The sequence below is a fragment of the Zonotrichia leucophrys genome, unplaced genomic scaffold (assembly GCF_028769735.1).
Source record: "Zonotrichia leucophrys gambelii isolate GWCS_2022_RI unplaced genomic scaffold, RI_Zleu_2.0 Scaffold_152_111051, whole genome shotgun sequence".
Lineage (NCBI taxonomy): Eukaryota > Metazoa > Chordata > Aves > Passeriformes > Passerellidae > Zonotrichia > Zonotrichia leucophrys.
The window spans coordinates 77788-96833 of NW_026992357.1; the positions used below are offsets into that span (position 1 = coordinate 77788).

Consider the following 19046-nt stretch of genomic DNA (forward strand, 5'->3'; position numbering starts at 1 on the left):
TCCGAGGTCCCTGACCTCGTTTTTGGTGTCCCCAACCCCATTTTCGGGGTCCCTGACCCCATTTTCGGTGTCCCCAAACCCGTTTTCTGTGTCCCCGACCCCATGTTCGGTGTCCCCGACCCCGTTTCCGGGGTCCCTGACGCCGTTTCCGGGGTCCCTGACCCCGTTTTCAGTGTCCCCAACCCCATTTTCAGGGTCCCTGACCCCATTTTCGGGGTCCCCAACCCCATTTTCGGGGTCCCTGACCCCGTTTTCTGGGTCCCCAACCCCATTTTCGGTGTCCCCAACCCCATTTCCGAGGTCCCTGACCCCATTTTCGGGGTCCCTGACCCCGTATCTGAGATCCCTGACGCCATTTCCGAGGCCCCCAACCCCATTTTCGAGGCCCCCAACCCCATTTTCGAGGCCCCTAACCCCGTTTCCGGGGTCCCTGACCCCGTTTTCGGTGTCCCCGACCCCGTTTTCGGTGTCCCCAACCCCATTTTCGGTGTCCCCGACCCCGTTTTCGGGGTCCCTGACCCCGTTTCCGAGATCCCTGACCCCATTTTCGGGGTCCCCAACCCCATTTTCAGTGTCCCCAACCCCATTTTCGGGGTCCCTGACCCCATTTCCGAGGTCCCTGACCCCGTTTTTGGGGTCCCTGGCCCCATTTTTGGTTTCCCTGACCCCATTTTTGGTGTCCCCAACCCCATTTTCGGGGTCCCCAACCCCATTTTCGGTGTCCCCGACCCCATTTTCGGGGTCCCTGACCCCATTTTCGGTGTCCCCGACCCCGTTTCCGGGGTCCCTGACCCCGTTTCCGAGATCCCTGACCCCGTTTTCGGGGTCCCCAACCCCATTTTCGAGGCCCCCAACCCCATTTCCGAGGTCCCTGACCCCGTTTTCGGTGTCCCCAACCCCATTTTCGGGGTCCCTGACCCCGTTTTCGGTGTCCCCAACCCCATTTTCGGTGTCCCCGACCCCGTTTTCGGGGTCCCTGACGCCGTTTCCGGTGTCCCCAACCCCGTTTCTGCAATCCCTGACCCCATTTCCGAGATCCCTGACCCCATTTTCGAGGCCCCCAACCCTATTTCCGAGGTCCCTGACCCCATTTTCGGTGTCCCCAACCCCATTTCCGAGATCCCTGACCCCGTTTTCGGGTCCCCAACCCCGTTTTCATTGTCCCCAACCCCGTCTTTGGTGTCTCCAACCCCATTTCGTGTCCCCAACCCCATTTTCGAGGCCCCCAACCCCATTTTCGGGGTCCCCACCCCCATTTCCGAGGTCCCTGACCACATTTCCGAGGTCCCTGACCCCATTTTGGTGTCCCCAACCCCATTTTCGAGGTCCCTGACCCCGTTTTCGGTGTCCCCGACCCCGTTTTCGGTGTCCCAACCCCATTTTCGGTGTCCCCGACCCCGTTTTCGGGTCCCTGACCCCGTTTCCGAGATCCTGACCCCATTTTCGAGGCCCCCAACCCCGTTTCCGAGGTCCCCGACCCCGTTTCCGAGGCCCCTAACCCCGTTTCCGGGGTCCCTGACCTAGTTTTCGGTGTCCCCAACCCCATTTTCGGTGTCCCCCACCCCGTTTTCGGGGTCCCTGACGCCGTTTCCGGGGTCCCTGACCCCGTTTCTGCGATCCCTGACCCCATTTCCGAGATCCCTGACCCCATTTTCGAGGCCCCCAACCCCGTTTCCGAGGTCCCCGACCCCATTTTCGGTGTCCCCGACCCCGTTTCCGGGGTCCCTGACGCCGTTTCCGGGGTGCCCGGCCCCGCGTGTGCCCCGCAGGAGGACATGCAGGGCTGGCTGCGGGCGCTGGCCGCCAGCGCTCAGGAGCACGCCGAGCTGGCCCGCTGGCACCAGGGGCTCCTCACCACCTCCTCCACCGACGAGGGGCTCCCCCGGCGCGACCCCGACCGGCCCCGGCGGAAATGAACCCCCCGAACCCCCCGCTCCGGGCTCACCGACCCCCGAAACCCCCAAATTCTGGGGACCCGGACCCGCCAAAAAAAAAAAAAAAAAAAAAAAAAAATTTTGGGGTCCCACCCTCCCCACCACGAGCCCTGGGTTTGGTGTCCCGAGCCCCGATTTTGGTGTCCAGGTCGCCCCAAACTCTAATTTGGGGGTCCCAGCACCCCCTGAACCGTGGTTTTGTGGTCCTGGCCACCCCCAAAACCTTAATTTTGGGGTCCTGGTCTCCCCCCAAAATCCGACTTTGGGGTTCTGGCCACCCCAAAATCTGAATTTGGAGTCCTGGCCTGCCCAAAACCTCAATTTTGGGGTCCTGGAGCCCCCCAAATCCAAATTTTGGGGGCCCGGCCCCCCCTTTTCCCCCAGCACAAGCCATAGAAAGCCGGGGGGGCCCCAGCGCCGCCGTTGTACAAATGTAATAAAGCACCCGCTGCACCCCAAAACTGGCCTGGAGGTTTTGGGGAGTCCTGGGGGAGGTGGTGAGGAGACCAGGGAAGGTTTGGGGCATCCTGGGGGGGTTGGATGTCCTGGGGGGATTTTGGGGAGTCCTGGGGGAGTTTTGGGCATCCTGGGGGGAGGTTGGAATGTCCGGCGGGAAATCCGGTAAAGTTCTTCGGGGTTTGGGGGAGTACTGGGGGGTTTTTGGGGTCCCATCCCGTTCCGTGAGGAGGGATTGAAGATGAGGAGGGAGGGATGAGAAGGAGATGGGGAAAGAGAGGAGGAGGAGGCGGGAGGCAAAGGGGAGGGATGGGAGAGGAGGAGGAGGAGGAGGAGGAGGAGGAGGAGGAGGAGGTGTGGTTGGGTAAAAAGAGGAGGTGGAATGGAAGAGGAGGAGCGGGAGGAAGAGGAAGAGGAGGGACAAAGGCGGATCGAGGCTGAGCGGACGGATCCACGATCTGGAGCCCGGCCTGAATTCGCAGCCCCCACCTGTGGGATCATCGGCCCCGCATCGCGCCGGTGAGCAGGGACGGGAGCCCGGCCCTGATATCCCGGGGGTGCCTGGGTTGGGTTTTTGGGGGGATGTTTGGAGAATGAAGAAGTCCAAGGCTGAGCGGAAAAGGCCCCTCGGGGGGACATCGGGGGGTGGCGGTGCCGTCCTGCCGGGGACGGCCTGGGGGGATCTCGTTGCCCTCGGCTGTGGCACGGAGGCAAATCCCATCGTGTCCTTGTCCTTCCTCCCCCAGAGCGGGAGCGGAGCATGGAGAGCAGGGAGGACAAATGCCCGCGGCAGGAGCTGGTGGAAGAGGCCGTTTTGAGCGGCTCCACGGCGCAGGAAGGCAACGGGGAGGAAAAGGCGCGGAGATGCCGCACGAGGAGGGGCTGCAAACGCAGCCGGCGGGGATGTGAGGGGGAAAGAGCCGGCCTGGGCCGGGAAGGCGGCCGGAGACGGAGGCAGAGCTCGGAGCTGGTGCTCCGTGAGCAGCTCCGTGATGGGGAGAAGCCCCACACGTGCGGGGAGTGTGGGAAGAGCTTCAGGTGGAACTCCGGACTGATCGAGCACCAGAGGATTCACACTGGGGAAAAGCCTTTCGAGTGTTCCGTGTGTGGGATGCGCTTCAGCTACAGCTCCGCCCGGAACAAGCACCAGAGGAGCCACACTGGGGAGAGGCCCTTCGAGTGTGACAAATGCAGGAAGAGGTTTCGGACCCGCGCCGATCTCTTCTGCCATTTTCAGACTCACACAGAGGAGAGGCCCTTCCAGTGCCCCGACTGTGGGAAGGGATTCAGGCAGAAGTCTCACCTCATCGCTCACCGGCGCATCCACACTGGGGAGAGGCCCTACGAGTGCGATAAATGCAGGAAGAGGTTTCGGACCAGCGGCCATCTCCTCCGGCACTATCAGACTCACACAGAGGAGAGGCCCTTCCAATGCCCTGACTGTGGGAAGGGATTCAGGCACAACTCCACCCTCATCGCCCACCAGTGCATCCACACTGGGGAGAGGCCCTACGAGTGTGATAAATGCAGGACGAGTTTTCGGACCAGCGGCCATCTCCTCAGGCACTATTGGATTCATACAGAGGAGAGGCCTTTCCAATGCCCTGAGTGTGGGAAGGGATTCAAGTACAACTCCCACCTCGTCAGGCACCGGCGCATCCACACTGGGGAGAGGCCCTACGAGTGTCCCCAGTGTGGGAAGAGCTTCTCACAGAGCTCTAACTTGACCCAACACCAACGGAGGCACCACTAAGGGAAGCCCTGTGAGTGCCCCGAGTGCGGGCAGAGCTTCGTGCGCTGCTCCAGCTCCATCCCCCACTGGAGGAGGCACTGTGGGCACAGCCCTGGTCACTCACATTCCCTGTGATCCATGCTGGGAACACACCTGGCTGCTTCTCCTTTTAATTTTACCTGAATTTTTTTCTCTTCTCGTTCTCTTTGCACTCCAAAAGCCAAGAGAGATGAATCTTTCACTGCAAAACTACTCAAATCCCAATGAAAACAGCTCACTCTTGCCCCAGAATGATGAATCCCTCCTGAGAAAAACTCCATGCCATACAAATTTTCCTCGATTCTACAGCCAGCCTGTGGTTTAGAGTAGTGGGATCTCAATTAGTGTGGTGGGGTGGGGATTGTGTGGAGCTGGGTGTGTGGGATGTATTTGATAGCAAATAAAACTCTCAGAGTTACAGATTTCTCTCCTGTCCATGTTCAGTCCCTTGCAGTTCTGTTTGCACAGTGCCGCCTGCTGAGCTCATTGTGTTTGTGTCCCTTTTTCTCTCCTGCCTCTCTTTGCCTGCTCTGTTTCTCTCTCAGTGTCTCCCTTGATCCTGGGACCACCAGAGACCCTGCCCTGATTTAATTGACCCCTCCCTTGATTTAATTGACCCCTATCCTGATTTAATTGACCCCTGATCTGATTTAATTGACCTATTGCCTGATTTAATTTACCCTTGCCTGATTTAATTGACCCATTTCCTGATTTAAATTTCACATTGCCCGATTTAATTGACCCCTTGCCTGATTTAATTGACCCCTCCCCTGATTTAATTGACCCCTTGCCTGATTTAATTGACCCCTTGCCTGATTTAATTGACCCCTGCCTTGATTTAATTGACCCCTGCCTTGATTTAATTGACCCCTGCCCTGATTTAATTGACCCCTGCCCTGATTTAATTGACCCATTGCCTGATTTAATTGACCCCTCCCTTGATTTAATTGACCCCTCCCCTGATTTAATTGACCCCTCCCCTGATTTAATTGATCCATTGCCTGATTTAATTGACCTCTGCCCTTATTTAATTGATCCATTGCCTGATTTAATTGACCCTATCCTGATTTAATTGACCCCTGCCCTGATTTAATTGACCCCTGCCCTGATTTAATTGACCCCTTCCCTGATTTAATTGACCCCTCCCCTGATTTAATTGACCCATTGCCTGATTTAATTGATACATTACCTGATTTAATTGACCCCTTGCCTGATTTAATTGACCCCTGATCTTATTTAATTGACCCATTGCCTGGTTTAATTGACCCATTGCCTGATTTAATTGACTCCTGCCCTGATTTAATTGACCCCTCTGTCCCCACCGACCCTCCCCTGAATATTAATTATTTTATTTCCCAATTATTATTTTAATTTCCAGTCCCCGGAGCTGAAGTCCTGAGGGCTGGCAGGGAAATGTCTCTGTAGGATTTTGCTCCGTTTGTCTTCAAGGTCGGGAACATCTTTTCCTGGCTGGGAGCTGGAATTCCAGACTTTTGGAATGTGTGGAGGGCGATAAGGACTGGGATTAAATATGGAGTGGGATCAATTAGGGACTGGGATTAAATATGAATTGGGATTAAATATGGACTGGGATTAAATATGGACTGGGATTAAATATGGTTTGGAATCAAATATGGACTGGGATCAATTAGGGAGTGGGATTAAATAGATTTGGATCAAATATGGACTGGGATCAAATAGGAACTGGGATTAAATATGGATTGGGATCAAATCAGGACTGGGATCAAATATGGAACTGGGGTAAAATATGGACTGGGATCAAATATGGACTGGGATTGTGCAGACTGGGATAAACTGGACTAAGATTATTTAGACTGGGATCAAATATGGACTGGGAATCTTATGGATTGGGACCATACAGACTGGGATAATCTGGACTGGGATCAAATAGGGACAGGGATCAAATATGGACTGGGATCAAATCAGGACTGGAATCATTTGGACTGGGATCAAATATGGACTGGGATTAAATATGGTTTGGAATCAAATATGGACTGGGATCAATTAGGGAGTGCGATTAAATAGATTTGGATCAAATATGGACTGGGATCAAATAGGAACTGGGGTAAAATATGGACTGGGATCAAATATGGACTGGGATTGTGCAGACTGGGATAAACTGGACTAAGATTATTTAGACTGGGATCAAATATGGACTGGGAATCTTATGGATTGGGACCATACAGACTGGGATAAACTGGACTGGGATCAAATAGGGACTGGGGTAAAATATGGACTGGGATAAATCGGACTGGGATAAACTGGACTGGGATCAAATACAGACTGGGATCAAATATGGACTGGGATCAAATATAGCCTGGGATCAAATACAGACTGGGATGAAATAGGAGCTGGGATCATTTGGACTGGGATCAAATATGGACTGGGATCAAATCAGGACTGGGATCATTTGGACTGGGATCAAATATAGCCTGGGATCAAATATGGACTGGGATCAAATATGGACTGGGATTAAATATGGTTTGGAATCAAATATGGACTGGGATCAATTAGGGAGTGGGATTAAATAGATTTGGATCAAATATGGACTGGGATCAAATAGGAACTGGGGTAAAATATGGATTGGGATCAAATCAGGACTGGGATCAAATATGGAACTGGGGTAAAATATGGACTGGGATCAAATATGGACTGGGATTGTGCAGACTGGGATAAACTGGACTGAGATTATTTAGACTGGGATCAAATATGGACTGGGAATCTTATGGATTGGGACCACACAGACTGGGATAAACTGGACTGGGATCAAATAGGGACTGGGGTAAAATATGGACTGGGATAAATCGGACTGGGATAAACTGGACTGGGATAAAATACGGACTGGGATAAAATATGGACTGGGATCCTACAGACTGGGATAAACTGGACTGAGATTATTTAGACTGGGATCAAATCCGGACTGGGATCAACTTTGGACTGGGATCAAATATGGACTGGGATCAAATACAGACTGGGATGAAATAGGGACTGGGATCAAATATGGAATGGGATCAAAAATATATTGGGATCAAATGGACTGGGGTCTACAGACTGGGATAAACTGGACTGAGATTATTTAGACTGGGATCAAATACGGACTGGGATTAAATATGGATTGGGATCAAATATGGACTGTGGTAAAATATGGACTGGGATCAAATGGACTGGGATAAACTGGACTGGGATAAAATATGGACTGGGGTCAAATAGGGACTGGGATTGTAGAGAGTGGACCAAATATGGACTGGGATTAAATAGGAACTGGGATCAGATATGGACTGGGATCCAATATGAACCGCGATAATCCTGACTGGGATAAACTGGATGGAGATTATATAGACTAAGATCAAATAGGGACTGGGATCAAATAGGGACTGAGATAAAATATGGACTGGAATCAAATGGACTGGGATCCTACAGACTGGGATAAACTGGACTGAGATTATTTAGACTGGGATCATATATGGACTGGGATCAGATATGGACTGAGATAAAATATGGACTGGGATCAAACGGACTGGGCTCAAATAAGGACTGGGATTAAATCAGGACTGGGATCAAACGGACTGGGATCAAATATGGACTGGGCTCGATCAAATATGGACCGGGACCATCCCGACAGGGACGGCTGCACCGGAACCGAGCGAGCTGAGGCCGTCCCGCCCCGCCCCGCCCAGTTCCCTCCCAGTCCCGCCCAGTCCCTCCCAGTTCCTTCCCATTCCCTCCCAGTTCCTCCCAGTCCCTCCCAGTTCCCGCCCAGTCCCTCCCAGTCCCTCCCAGTCCCGCCCATTCCCTCTCAGTCCCGCCCATTCCCTCCCAGTCCCTCCAGTCCCTCCCAGTCCCGCCCAGTCCCTCCCAGTTCCCTCCCAGTCCCTCCCAGTCCCGCCCAGTCCCTCCCAGTTCCCTCCCAGTCCCTCCCAGTCCCTCCCAGTCCCTCCCAGTTCCCTCCCCAAACCCCTCGGAGCCATCGCGGAGCTCCCGGTGCCGATCCCGATCCCAATCCCGAATCCCGGTTTCAGTCTCGGTTCCGGTCCCGATCGCGGTCCCGGTTCGAGTCTCGCTCCCGATCCCAAATCCCGATCCCAGATCCCGATCTTGATCCCGTTCCCGGTTTGATCCGGTTCGGTCCGGTTCGGTCCGGTTCACGGCACCGGGGATGAAGATCGCGATCTTTGGAGCCACCGCAGAACCGGGCGGGTCACGCTGGGGCTGGCGCTGGAGCAGGGTACGGGACACCCCGAAAACGGGCACGGGACACCCCAAAAATGGGCACTGGGATCCTGAAATTTGGGGGAATTTGGGACCCCAAATTCGGGAATGGACGGAGCCAAAAATGGACAAAGGGAGCCCAAAAATGGACACAGGGAACCCAAAATTTGCGAGAAATTGGGGAAACTTGGGGCCCCAAAAACGGGCACGGGCACCCCAAAAATGGACACTGGGACCCCAAAATTTGGGGGAGTTTGGGGGAATTTGGGACCCCAAAAACCGGGAACAGTGGGACTTGGATCTGGTGCTCCGTGAGCAGCTCCGTGAGGGGAGAAGCCACACACGTGTGGGGAGTGTGGGAAGAGCTTCAGGTGGAACTGCGAACTGATCGAGCACCAGAGGATCCACACTGGGGAGAGGCCCTTCGAGTGTGATAAATGCAGGAAGAGGTTTCGGACCAGCACCCATCTCCTCAGGCACTATTGGAGTCACAGAGAGGAGAGACCCTTCCAATGCCCTGAGTGTTGGAAGGGATTCAAGCGTAACGGCAACCTCGTCACCCACCGGCGCATCCAGACTGGGGAGAGGCCCTACGAGTGTCCCCAGTGTGGGAAGAGCTTCTCACAGAGCTCTAACTTGACTCGACACCAATGGAAGCACCACGAAGGGATGACCTGTGAGTGCCCCGAGTGCGGGCAGAGCTTCGTGCGCTGCTCAACCTCACGGATGTGGATTGTTATGGGCTGGCAGAGAATGATGTATTTGACAGCAAATAAAAGTCTGAGACGTACAACTTTCTTTCACGTTCATGTTCAGTCGGTTGCAGTTCTGTTTGCAGAGTGCCGCCTCCCAGAGAGTCCCCTCAGAGTTGCCGCCCTTGGCCTGAGCCCGCCCCTTTCCCCTCACGGTTCCCGCCCTTTCCCTGCCCCCTTTCCCCTCACGGTTCCCGCCCTTTCCCTGCCCCCTTTCCCCTCACGGTTCCCGCCCTTTCCCTGCCCCCTTTCCCCTCACGGTTCCCGCCCTTTCCCTGCCCCCTTTCCCCTCACGGTTCCCGCCCTTTCCCTGCCCCCTTTCCCCTCACGGTTCCAGCCGGTTCGGGGAGAGGAGCAGGGCTGCGGGAGATGGAGGAGGAGGGATGAAGGCGGAGAGAGCGCAGCGATGGAAGGAGGAGAAGAAGGGGGGGTTAGGGAGCAGGAGGAGGAGAAGGGATGGAAGGGGCGGGATGGAAGAGGAGAAGGAGGCGGAGATAACGCTGAGGAGAGGGCGGGGGGATGGAAGAGGAGGAGCGGGAGGAAGAGGAGGGACAAAGGCGGATCGCGGCTGAGCGGACGGATCCACGATCTGGAGCCCAGGCTGAATTCGCAGCCCCCACCTGTGGGATCATCTCCCCCCGCATCGCGCCGGTGAGCAGGGACGGGAGCCCGGCCCTGATATCCCGGGGGTGCCTGGGTTGGGTTTTTGGGGGGATGTTTGGAGAATGAAGAAGTCCAAGGCTGAGCGGAAAAGGCCCCTCGGGGGGACATCGGGGGGTGGCGGTGCCGTCCTGCCGGGGACGGCCTGGGGGGATCTCGTTGCCCTCGGCTGTGGCACGGAGGCAAATCCCATCGTGTCCTTGTCCTTCCTCCCCTAGAGCGGGAGCGGAGCATGGAGAGCAGGGAGGACAAATGCCCGCGGCAGGAGCTGGTGGCAGAGGCCGTTTTGAGCGGCTCCACGGCGCAGGAAGGCAACGGGGAGGAAAAGGCGCGGAGATGCCGCTCGAGGAGGGGCTGCAAACGCAGCCGGCGGGGATGTGAGGGGGAAAGAGCCGGCCTGGGCCGGGAAGGCGGCCGGAGACGGAGGCAGAGCTCGGAGCTGGTGCTCCGTGAGCAGCTCCGTGATGGGGAGAAGCCCCACACGTGCGGGGAGTGTGGGAAGAGCTTCAGGTGGAAGTGCGAACTGATCGTGCACCAGAGGATTCACACTGGAGAGAGGCCCTATGAGTGTGGGGAGTGTGGGAAGAGCTTTAGCAGGAACTCTGTACTAATCACGCACCAGAGGATCCACACTGGGGAGAGGCCCTTTGAGTGTGAGCCGTGTGGGAAGAGCTTCAGCCAGCGCTGCAATCTGCTCAGGCACCAGAGGACCCATCCTGGGGAGGTGCCCTACGAGTGTGGGGAGTGTGGGAAGAGCTTCACCCAGAGCTCCAGCCTGATCCAGCACCAGAGGTCCCACATTCGGGTGAAGTCTAACGAGTGTGGGGAGTGTGGGCAGAGCTTCCGATGGAGGTCGGACCTGATCAGGCACCAAAGGACCCACAATGGGGAACGGCCCTACGTGTGTGGGGAGTGTGGGAAGAGCTTCACATTGAGCTCCGGCCTGATCCAGCACCAGAGGATCCACACTGGGGAAAGGCCTTTCGAGTGTTCCGAGTGTGGGATGCGCTTCAGCCACAGCTCCGCCCGGAAGAAGCACCAGAGGAGCCACACAGGGGAGAGGCCCTTCGAGTGTGACAAATGCAGGAAGAGGTTTCACACCCGCGCCCATCTCTTCTGCCACTTTCAGACTCACACAGAGGAGAGACCCTTCCAGTGCCCTGAGTGTGGGAAGGGATTCAGGCAGAACTCCACCCTCGTCACCCACCGGCGCATCCACACTGGGGAGAGGCCCTACGAGTGTCCCCAGTGTGGGAAGAGCTTCTCAGACAGCTCTAACTTGACCCAACACAAACTTAGACACCACTAAGGGAAGCCCTGTGAGTGCCCCGAGTGCAGGCAGAGCTTCGTGCGCTGCTCCAGCTCCATCCCCCACTGGAGGAGGCACTGTGGGCACAGCCCTGGTCACTCACTTTCTCTGTGATTCAGGTTGGGAACAGACATGGAGGCTTCAAATTTTAGTTTGGCCTTAATATTTCTTCTTTCTCCATCTCTTTGCACTCCAGAATCTACGAGGGATGGATCTGTCACCTCAAAACCACTCAATTCCCACATAATACATCTCGATCTTACAACAAAACTGCTCAATCGCAACTCAAAAATGTCAATGTCTTAAAAAACTCACTCGATTCTCAGCCACCTGAGTAAGACTGGGCTGGAAGGAGACTGGGAGAAGCGTGACCTCAGTTAGGGTGGTGGGATGGGGATTATCTTGGGCTGGGTGTGTGGGATGTCTTTGATACGAAATAAAACTCTCAGAGTTACTGATTTCTCTCCCGTTCATGTTCAGTCGGTTACAGTTCTGTTTGCACAGTGCCGCCTCCCAGAGTGTCCCCTCAGAGTTGCCGCCCTTGGCCTGAGCCCGCCCTTTCCCTGACGGTTCCCGCCCTTTCCTGCCCCTTTCCCTCACGGTTCCGCCCTTTCCCCGCCCCCTTTTCCCTCACGGTTCCGCCATTTCCCTGCCCCATTTCCCCTCACGTTCCCGCCCTTCCAGCCCCCTTTCCCTCACGATTCCCGCCCTTTCCCTGCCCCTTTCCCTCATGGTTCCCGCCTTTCCTGCCCCTTTCCCTCACGTTTCCAGCGGTTGGGGGAGAGGAGCAGGACTAAGGAAGAAAGAAGGGGAGGATGAAGGCGGAGAGAGAGCAGCGATGGAAGGAGGGAAGAAGGCGGGTTGGGGGGAGAAAGAGGAGAACGGATGGAAGGGGCGGGATGGAAGAGGAGAAGGAGGCGGAGATAACGCTGAGGAGCTGGAGGGGGGATGGAAGAGGAGGAGCGGGAAGAAGAGGAAGAGGACGGACAAAGGCGGATCGAGGCTGAACGGACGGATCCACGCGGTCTGAGCACAGCCTGAATTCGCAGCCCCACCTGTGGGATCATCGCCCCCCGCATCGCGCCGGTGAGCAGGGACGGGAGCCCGGCCCTGATATCCGGGGGGTTCCCTGGGTTGGTTTTTGGGGGATGTTTGGAGAATGAAGAAGTCAAGGCTGAGCGGAAAAGGCCCCTCGGGGGACATCGGGGGTGGCGGTGCCGTCCTGCCGGGGACGGCTGGGGGGATCTCGTTGCCCTCGGCTGTGGCACGGAGGCAAATCCCATCGTGTCTTGTCTTCCTCCCCCAGAGCGGGAGCGGAGCATGGAGAGCAGGGAGGACAAATGCCCGCGGCAGGAGCTGGTGGAAGAGGCCGTTTTGAGCGGCTCCACGGCGCAGGAAGGCAACGGGGAGGAAAAGGCGCGGAGATGCCGCTCGACGAGGGGCTGCAAACGCAGCCGCGGGATGTGAGGGGAAAGAGCCGGCCTGGGCCGGGAAGGCGGCCGGAGACGGAGGCAGAGCTCGGAGCTGGTGCTCCGTGAGCAGCTCCGTGATGGGGAGAAGCCCCACACGTGCGGGGAGTGTGGGAAGAGCTTCAGGTGGAACTCTGTACTAATCACGCACCAGAGGATCCACACTGGGGAGAAGCCCTTTGAGTGTGGGGAGTGTGGGAAGAGCTTCAGCCAGCGCAGCAATGTGCTCAGGCACCAGAGGATACATAGTGGAGATGGGTCCCTTGAGTGTGGGGAGTGTGGGAAGAGCTTCAGTAGGAAATGCAGCCTGATCCAGCACCAGAGGTCCCACATTCGGGTGAAGTCTAACGAGTGTGGGGAGTGTGGGCAGAGCTGCCGATGGAGGTCGGAGCTCATCAGGCACCAGAGGACCCACACTGGGGAACGGCCCTACAAGTGTGGGGAATGTGGGAAGAGCTTCATTAAGAGCTCTCACCTGATGCTGCACCAGAGGATCCACACTGGGGAAAAGCCTTTCGAGTGTTCCGAGTGTGGGATGCGCTTCAGCCACAGCTCCGCCCGGAACATGCACCAGAGGAGCCACACAGGGGAGAGGCCCTTCGAGTGTGACAAATGCAGGAAGAGGTTTCGGACCAGCACCCATCTCCTCCAGCACTATCAGACTCACACAGAGGAGAGGCCCTTCCAGTGCCCTGACTGTGGGAAGGGATTCAGGCAGAACTCCCACCTCATCAGGCACCGGCGCATCCACACTGGGGAGAGGCCCTACGAGTGTGATAAATGCGGGAAGAGGTTTCGGACCAGCTCTTATCTCCTCGAGCACTATCGGATTCACTCAGAGGAGAGGCCCTTCCGCTGCCCCGACTGCGGGAAGGGATTCAAGTACAACTCCACCCTCGTCACCCACCGGCGCATCCACACTGGGGAGAGGCCCTACGAGTGTCCCCAGTGTGGGAAGACCTTCTCCAGGAACTCTCACTTGACCCAACACCAACTTAGACACCACTAAGGGAAGCCCTGTGAGTGCCCCGAGTGCGGGCAGAGCTTCGTGCGCTGCTCCAGCTCCATCCCCCACTGGAGGAGGCACTGTGGGCACAGCCCTGGTCACTCACATTCCCTGTGATCCCTGCTGGGAAGACACATGGAGGCTTCAAATTTTGGTTTGGCCTTAATATTTCTCCCTTCTCCATCTCTTTGCACTCCAAAATCCACGAGGGATGGATCTGTCACCTCAAAACCACTCAAATCCCACTGAAAACAGATCAATCTTATCACAAAACTGCTTAATTGCAACTCAAAAAACTCAATGTCATAGAAAACTCACTCAATTCCTCCACCACCTGAGTAAGACTGGGCTTGAAGGAGACTGAGAGAAGCGTGACCTCACTTAGGGTGGTGGGATGGGGATTATCTTGGGCTGGGTGTGTGGGATGTATTTGATACGAAATAAAACTCTCAGACTTACAGATTTCTCTCCCGTTCATGTTCAGTCGGTTGCAGTTCTGTTTGCACAGTGCCGCCTCCCAGAGTGTCCCCTCAGAGTTGCCGCCCTTGGCCTGAGCCCGCCCCTTTCCCCTCACGGTTCCCGCCCTTTCCCTGCCCCCTTTCCCCTCACGGTTCCCGCCCTTTCCCTGCCCCCTTTCCCCTCACGGTTCCCGCCCTTTCCCTGCCCCCTTTCCCCTCACGGTTCCAGCCGGTTCGGGGAGAGGAGCAGGGCTGGGGGAGATGGAAGAGGAGGGATGAAGGCGGAGAGAGCGCAGCGATGGAAGGAGGAGAAGAAGGTGGGGTTAGGGAGCAGGAGGAGGAGAAGGGATGGAAGGGGCGGGATGGAAGAGGAGAAGGAGGCGGAGATAACGCTGAGGAGCTGGAGGGGGGATGGAAGAGGAGGAGCGGGAGGAAGAGGAAGAGGAGGGACAAAGGCGGATCGAGGCTGAGCGGACGGATCCACGCGGTCGCCCAGCCTGAATTCGCAGCCCCCGCCTGTGCGATCATCGCCCCGGAACGCGCCGGTGAGCAGGGACGGGAGCCCGGCCCTGATATCCCGGGGGGTGCCTGGGTTGGGTTTTTGGGGGGATGTTTGGAGAATGAAGAAGTCCAAGGCTGAGCGGAAAAGGCCCCTCGGGGGGACATCGGGGGGTGGCGGTGCCGTCCTGCCGGGGACGGCCTGGGGGGATCTCGTTGCCCTCGGCTGTGGCACGGAGGCAAATCCCATGGTGTCCTTGTCCTTCCTCCCCCAGAGCGGGAGCGGAGCATGGAGAGCAGGGAGGACAAATGCCCGCGGCAGGAGCTGGTGGAAGAGGCCGTTTTGAGCGGCTCCACGGCGCAGGAAGGCAACGGGGAGGAAAAGGCGCGGAGATGCCGCACGAGGAGGGGCTGCAAACGCAGCCGGCGGGGATGTGAGGGGGAAAGAGCCGGCCTGGGCCGGGAAGGCGGCCGGAGACGGAGCCAGGGGTCGGAGCTGGTGCTCCGTGAGCAGCTCCGTGATGGGGAGAAGCCCCACACGTGCGGGGAGTGTGGGAAGAGCTTCAGGTGGAACTCCCAACTGATCAAGCACCAGAGGACCCACACTGGAGAGAGGCCCTACGTGTGTAGGGAGTGTGGGAAGAGCTTCACAGAGAGCTCCGGCCTGATCGTGCACCAGAGGATCCACACTGGGGAAAGGCCTTTCGAGTGTTCCGTGTGTGGGATGCGCTTCAGCCAGATCTCCGCCCGGGACAAGCACCAGAGGAGCCACACTGGGGAGAGGCCCTTCGAGTGTGACAAATGCAGGAAGAGGTTTCGGACCAGCACCCATCTCCTCCGGCACTATCAGACTCACACAGAGGAGAGGCCCTTCCAGTGCCCTGACTGTGGGAAGGGATTCAGGCAGAACTCCCACCTCATCAGGCACCGGCGCATCCACACAGGGGAGAGGCCCTACGAGTGTGATAAATGCGGGAAGAGGTTTCGGACCAGCTCTTATGTCCTCGAGCACTATCGGATTCACTCAGAGGAGAGGCCCTTCCACTGCCCCGACTGCGGGAAGGGATTCAAGTACAACTCCACCCTCATCAAACACCGGCGCATCCACACTGGGGAGAGGCCCTACGAGTGTCCCCAGTGTGGGAAGAGCTTCTCACACAGCTCTAACTTGACCCAACACCAACGGAGGCACCACTAAGGGAAGCCCTGTGAGTGCCCCGAGTGCGGGCAGAGCTTCGTGCGCTGCTCCAGCTCCATCCCCCACTGGAGGAGGCACTGTGGGCACAGCCCTGGTCACTCACATTCCCTGTGATCCCTGCTGGGAAGACACATGGAGGCTTCAAATTTTGGTTGTCCTTAATATTTCTCCCTTCTCCATCTCTTTGCACTCAAAAATCCACGAGGGTTGGATCTGTCACCTCAAAACCACTCAAATCCCACTGAAAACAGATCAGTCTTATCCCAAAACTTTTCAAATGCAACTCAAAAAAGTCAATGTCATAGAAAACTCACTCAATTCCTCCACAACCTGAGTAAGACTGGGCTGGAAGGAGACTGGGAGAAGCGTGACCTCAGTTAGGGTGGTGGGATGGGGATTATCTTGGGCTGGGTGTGTGGGATGCATTTGATACGAAATAAAACTTTCAGACTTACAGATTTCTCTCCCGTTCATGTTCAGTCGGTTACAGTTCTGTTTGCACAGTGCCGCCTCCCAGAGTGTCCCCTCAGAGTTGCCGCCCTTGGCCTGAGCCCGCCCCTTTCCCCTCACGGTTCCCGCCCTTTCCCTGCCCCCTTTCCCCTCACGGTTCCCGCCCTTTCCCTGCCCCCTTTCCCCTCGCGGTTCCAGCCGGTTCGGGGAGAGGAGCAGGGCTGGGGGAGATGGAAGAGGAGGGATGAAGGCGGAGTGAGAGCAGCGATGGAAGGAGGAGGAGAAGGCGGGGTTAGGGAGCAGGAGGAGGAGAAGGGATGGAAGGGGCGGGATGGAAGAGGAGAAGGAGGCGGAGATAACGCTGAGGAGCGGGAGGGGGGATGGGAGAGGAGCAGCGGGAGGAAGAGGAAGAGGAGGGACAAAGGCGGATCGAGGCTGAGCGGACGAATCCACGGTCTGAAGCCAAGCCTGAATTCGCAGCCCCCACCTGTGGGATCATCGGCCCCGCATCGCGCCGGTGAGCAGGGACGGGAGCCCGGCCCTGATATCCCGGGGGGTGCCTGGGTTGGGTTTTTGGGGGGATGTTTGGAGAATGAAGAAGTCCAAGGCTGAGCGGAAAAGGCCCCTCGGGGGACATCGAGGGGTGGCGGTGCCGTCCTGCCGGGGACGGCCTGGGGGGATCTCGTTGCCCTCGGCTGTGGCACGGAGGCAAATCCCATGGTGTCCTTGTCCTTCCTCCCCCAGAGCAGGAGCGGAGCATGGAGAGCAGGGAGGACAAATGCCCGCGGCAGGAGCTGGTGGAAGAGGCCGTTTTGAGCGGCTCCACGGCGCAGGAAGGCAACGGGGAGGAAAAGGCGCGGAGATGCCGCACGAGGAGGGGCTGCAAACGCAGCCGGCGGGGATGTGAGGGGGAAAGAGCCGGCCTGGGCCGGGAAGGCGGCCGGAGACGGAGGCAGAGCTCGGAGCTGGTGCTCCGTGAGCAGCTCCGTGATGGGGAGAAGCCCCACACGTGCGGGGAGTGTGGGAAGAGCTTCAGCAGGAACTCCGGACTGATCGAGCACCAGAGGATTCACACTGGGGAGAGGCCCTTTGAGTGTGGGGAGTGTGGGAAGAGCTTCAGTAGGAACTCCCATTTGATCAAGCACCAGAGGATCCACACTGGGGAGAGGCCCTACGAGTGTGGCGAGTGTGGGAAGAGCTTCACTCAGCGCTCCAGCCTGATCGTGCACCAGAGGACCCACACCGGGGAGAGGCCCTTCGAGTGTGATAAATGCAGGAAGAGGTTTTTGACCAGCACCTATCTCGTCCGGCACTATTGGATTCACAAAGAGGAGAGGCCCTTCCAATGCCCTGAGTGTGGGAAGGGATTCAAGCGCAACTGCAACCTCGTCACCCACCGGCGCATCCACACTGGGGAGAGGCCCTACCAGTGTCCCCAGTGTGGGAAGGGCTTTAATAGTAGCTCCAATCTCCGCGGGCACTATTTGATTCACACAGAGGAGAGGCCCTTCCAGTGCCCCGACTGCGGGGAGGGATTCAAGAACAACGGCAACCTCGTCAGGCACCGGCGCATCCACACAGGGGTGAGGCCCTACGAGTGTCCCCAGTGTGGGAAGAGGTTTCAGACCAGCACCCATCTCTTCTGCCACTTTCAGACTCACTCAGAGGAGAGGCCCTTCCAATGCCCCGACTGTGGGAAGGGATTCAGGGACAACTCCAACCTCATCGCCCACCGGCGCATCCACACTGGGGAGAGGCCCTACGAGTGTGATAAATGCAGGAAGAGGTTTCGGACCAGCACCCATCTCCTCAGGCACTATTGGAATCACACAGAGGAGAGGCCCTTCCAATGCCCTGAGTGTGGGAAGGGATTCAAGATGAACTGCAACCTCGTCACCCACCGGCGCATCCACACTGGGGAGAGGCCCTACGAGTGTCCCCAGTGTGGGAAGAGCTTCTCACACAGCTCTAACTTGACCAAACACCAACGGAGCCACCACTAAGGGAAGCCCTGTGAGTGCCCCGAGTGCGGGCAGAGCTTCGTGCGCTGCTCCAGCTCCATCCTCCACTGGAGAAGGCACTGTGGGCACAGCCCTGGTCACTCACATTCCCTGTGATCCATGCTGGGAACACACCTGGCTGCTTCTCCTTTCATTATCACCTTAATTCTTTTCTCTTCTCCATCTCTTTGCACTCCAAAAGCCAAGAGAGATGAATCTCTCACCTCAAAACAACTCAAATCCCACTGAAAACAGCTCAGTCTTGCCCCAGAATGCTCAATCCCTCCTGAGAAAAACTCCATGCCATACAAATTTTCCTCGATTCTACAGCCGCCAGGCTCACATGGGGTTGGGAGGTGATTTACAGTAGTGGGATCTCAATTAGGGTGGTGGGGTGGGGATTGTGTGGAGCTGGGTGTGTGGGATGTATTTGATAGCAAATAAAATTCTCAGAGTTAGTTTTTTCTCTCCCGTTCATGTTCAGTCCGTTGCAGTTCTGTTTGCACAGTGCCGCCTCCCAGAGTGTCCCCTCAGAGTTGCCGCCCTTGGCCTGAGCCCGCCCCTTTCCCCTCACGGTTCCCGCCCTTTCCCTGCCCCCTTTCCCCTCACGGTTCCCGCCCTTTCCCTGCCCCCTTTCCCCTCACGGTTCCCGCCCTTTCCCTGCCCCCTTTCCCCTCACGGTTCGCCCACCGGGATCGGGGGAGGAAGAGGAGGGAGGGAGGAAGAGTCCGAGCAGCCGCCACAGCAGAAGAGGAGAGGGAGCATCTCGTGCCCCAGGCGCTCCCTCAAAGTGCCACAGCCCCAGAAGCATCGCCCCACATCCCGCAGGTTCCTGGGGAGGGGGAGCGCGGCCCA

The 19046-nt window shown here is 57.3% G+C and overlaps 6 protein-coding genes across 11 annotated transcripts in view; all 6 read left to right on the forward strand.

The window, feature by feature from the left end:
- SPTBN4 (spectrin beta, non-erythrocytic 4) overlaps positions 1–2398 on the forward strand; it is a 68373-nt gene extending 65975 nt beyond the window's left edge. For all 6 annotated transcript variants that reach the window (XM_064738004.1, XM_064738005.1, XM_064738007.1 and 3 more), the window contains one exon: positions 1770–2398. In XM_064738004.1, coding sequence (XP_064594074.1) covers positions 1770–1916 — 147 coding nt within the window. In that variant the 3' untranslated portion in view covers positions 1917–2398. The remainder of the gene's footprint in view (positions 1–1769) is intronic.
- A 385-nt stretch (positions 2399–2783) lies between these two features.
- LOC135461027 (zinc finger protein 239-like) lies at positions 2784–4596 on the forward strand. Its single transcript, XM_064738014.1, has 2 exons — positions 2784–2909; positions 3137–4596. The coding sequence occupies exon 2, from the start codon at positions 3151–3153 to the stop codon at positions 4141–4143; it is 993 nt and encodes a 330-aa protein (XP_064594084.1). The 5' UTR covers positions 2784–2909; positions 3137–3150; the 3' UTR covers positions 4144–4596.
- Positions 4597–9671: 5075 nt separating this feature from the next.
- Positions 9672–11567, forward strand: LOC135461026 (zinc finger protein 239-like). Its single transcript, XM_064738013.1, has 2 exons — positions 9672–9794; positions 10022–11567. Exon 2 carries the CDS (start codon positions 10036–10038, stop codon positions 11110–11112), a length of 1077 nt encoding a protein of 358 aa, XP_064594083.1. The 5' UTR covers positions 9672–9794; positions 10022–10035; the 3' UTR covers positions 11113–11567.
- Positions 11568–12585: 1018 nt separating this feature from the next.
- Positions 12586–14047, forward strand: LOC135461029 (zinc finger protein ZFP2-like). Its single transcript, XM_064738016.1, has one exon. It carries the CDS (start codon positions 13060–13062, stop codon positions 13588–13590), a length of 531 nt encoding a protein of 176 aa, XP_064594086.1. The 5' UTR covers positions 12586–13059; the 3' UTR covers positions 13591–14047.
- Positions 14048–14172: 125 nt separating this feature from the next.
- LOC135461028 (zinc finger protein 239-like) lies at positions 14173–15741 on the forward strand. The gene is made up of 2 exons (XM_064738015.1): positions 14173–14362; positions 14819–15741. Exons 1-2 carry the CDS (start codon positions 14344–14346, stop codon positions 15739–15741), a joined length of 942 nt encoding a protein of 313 aa, XP_064594085.1. The 5' UTR covers positions 14173–14343.
- Positions 15742–16131: 390 nt separating this feature from the next.
- Positions 16132–18643, forward strand: LOC135461025 (zinc finger protein 883-like). The gene is made up of 2 exons (XM_064738012.1): positions 16132–16708; positions 16936–18643. The coding sequence occupies exons 1-2, from the start codon at positions 16132–16134 to the stop codon at positions 18192–18194; spliced, it is 1836 nt and encodes a 611-aa protein (XP_064594082.1). The 3' UTR covers positions 18195–18643.
- Positions 18644–19046: the final 403 nt, after the last annotated feature.